The sequence below is a fragment of the Echinops telfairi genome, unplaced genomic scaffold (genome assembly GCF_000313985.2).
Source record: "Echinops telfairi isolate 266 unplaced genomic scaffold, ASM31398v2 ScPeMD7_1293;HRSCAF=1785, whole genome shotgun sequence".
NCBI lineage: Eukaryota > Metazoa > Chordata > Mammalia > Afrosoricida > Tenrecidae > Echinops > Echinops telfairi.
The window spans coordinates 1-1,663 of NW_022105191.1; the positions used below are offsets into that span (position 1 = coordinate 1).

At 56.8% G+C, this 1,663-nt stretch overlaps 1 protein-coding gene across 1 annotated transcript; it reads right to left on the reverse strand.

Annotated features, from left to right (window-relative positions):
• Positions 1-38: 38 nt before the first annotated feature.
• Positions 39-1,548, reverse strand: LOC123522037 (cadherin-5-like; the record flags this gene model as incomplete). Its single annotated transcript, XM_045293051.1, has 2 exons — positions 1,264-1,548; positions 39-253 (listed from the first exon to the last, which is right to left on the reverse strand). Coding segments are annotated over exons 1-2 (492 nt in total), but the record flags the coding sequence as incomplete, so codon positions are not given.
• Positions 1,549-1,663: the final 115 nt, after the last annotated feature.

Below are 1,663 nucleotides of genomic sequence, written 5' to 3' on the forward strand. Positions count from 1 at the left end.
CTCCATGGTTGGCAAACCTTTGAGTATGTAGGTGTCACCTGCCAGCCTAGGCGTCCCTCAGCATCTGAACCTGGGGTGTGTCTTCCCCTCCCCCACACCCAGGTGGTGCATGCCCACAAGGGCAAATCCCACAGACCGGATTCATCGATGCCAAAGTGGTCATCTCCTTTCAGGATCTGGTACATGACAGAGGTGTGGTCTGCCACTGTGGGGTCATCTGCGTCCACCGCTGTCACACGGATGACCGAAGTTCCTGCAGAGAAAGAATCCTGGGGTGCTGTCCCCTGACCACCATCCCAGTCCCCACTTCCTGGATAAGAGCCGGTGGGAGAGAGAAGGCTCCAGAAGGGGAGACAAGGTGGTTCTGTTTTCTGAGGAGACTGGGCCAGGGGCCAGGCGCTTCAGTGGGGAGAGGGTGGAGTGGGGGGCGGTTCTGTCAGCCTTGTGGGGGGCAAAGCAATCACGTGGCATCACATCCTTCATTTCATTCAGCTCCAGGGTCCCACACTTTCCAGGGGCCCTGGGCAAGGGGGTGGCCAGGGCACCCCTGAGGAAGGAAGAGTAACCACTCAAGGCCCAGGTGCCGGCTACGTGCTCTGGGGCAAGAGCGCTGGGTACCCACACCTGTCCCCCCCATGCCTGAGCCCCTTAGTGGTGGCCTTTCTTGTCTTGGTGGCAGGGCTGGCACTTTCCATGTACAAAGCCTAGACTCTTGGCATGTCAGTCCTGTGATGTGCTCCAAAGAGTTATAAGATGGGCATACATCTCTGAGGAGCTGGGGCAGGGAACAAACTCAGCCTGCCAGCCAGGATTAGGTCCTAGTCAATAGTAAGGGTCAGGGCTCAGTCTGTGAGTGGGATGAGGGTTCAGTCTCACGACTAGGATCAGGGCTCAGTCTATGGTCAGGATGAGGGCTCAGCCTCATGACTAGGGTTGGGGCTCAGTCTTTGACTATAGTCAGGGCTTAGTCCATGATCAGGATAAGGGCTCAGTTTCATGGCTAGGGTCAGGGCTCAGTCCAAGGTCAGGATGAGGGTTCAGTCTCCTGACTAGGGTCAAGGCTCAGTCTGGGGGCAGGTCAGAGCTTAGTCTAAGGCCCAGAGTTCCTTTCGAGTCATACAAAGTGGCAACATGCCTATGAAACCACTGCTGCAGTCTGAATCCCAACCTGAGGCAGTAGAGCCCTGAGGTGAGAGGTGAGAGGTGCCTCCCGGCTGGGGATGAGGGAGGGAGTGGGAGGGACTGACGGGGCGGGCACGGTACCCATAGCTGACATCTCGGGCACGGACGAGTTGAACAGCCTGTGTGTGAACACAGGCCAGTTGTCATTGATGTCGTGGACTTTGATGGTGAAGCTGGATGGAGATTCCAGGTTCTTATCGGTGTCTTTGTCCACGACGAGGGCGACCAGGTGGTACTCGGACACCTTCTCCCGGTCCAGCCTCTCAAACGCATACACGTCCCCCGTGTCTGCGTTGACCCGGAAGACCTTGCCAGCTGACTCGCCTTTGAGCAGGTACTTGGCGTTCTTGCGGTTCATGCTGGACTTGATCTAGGGAAGAAGAGGTACCAGGTGTGTGCACACATCTGTGTGCACGTGAATCTGCGCACATGTGTGTGCTTGTCTCATCCATGTGTGCACATGTGTGTATGCGTATGTACA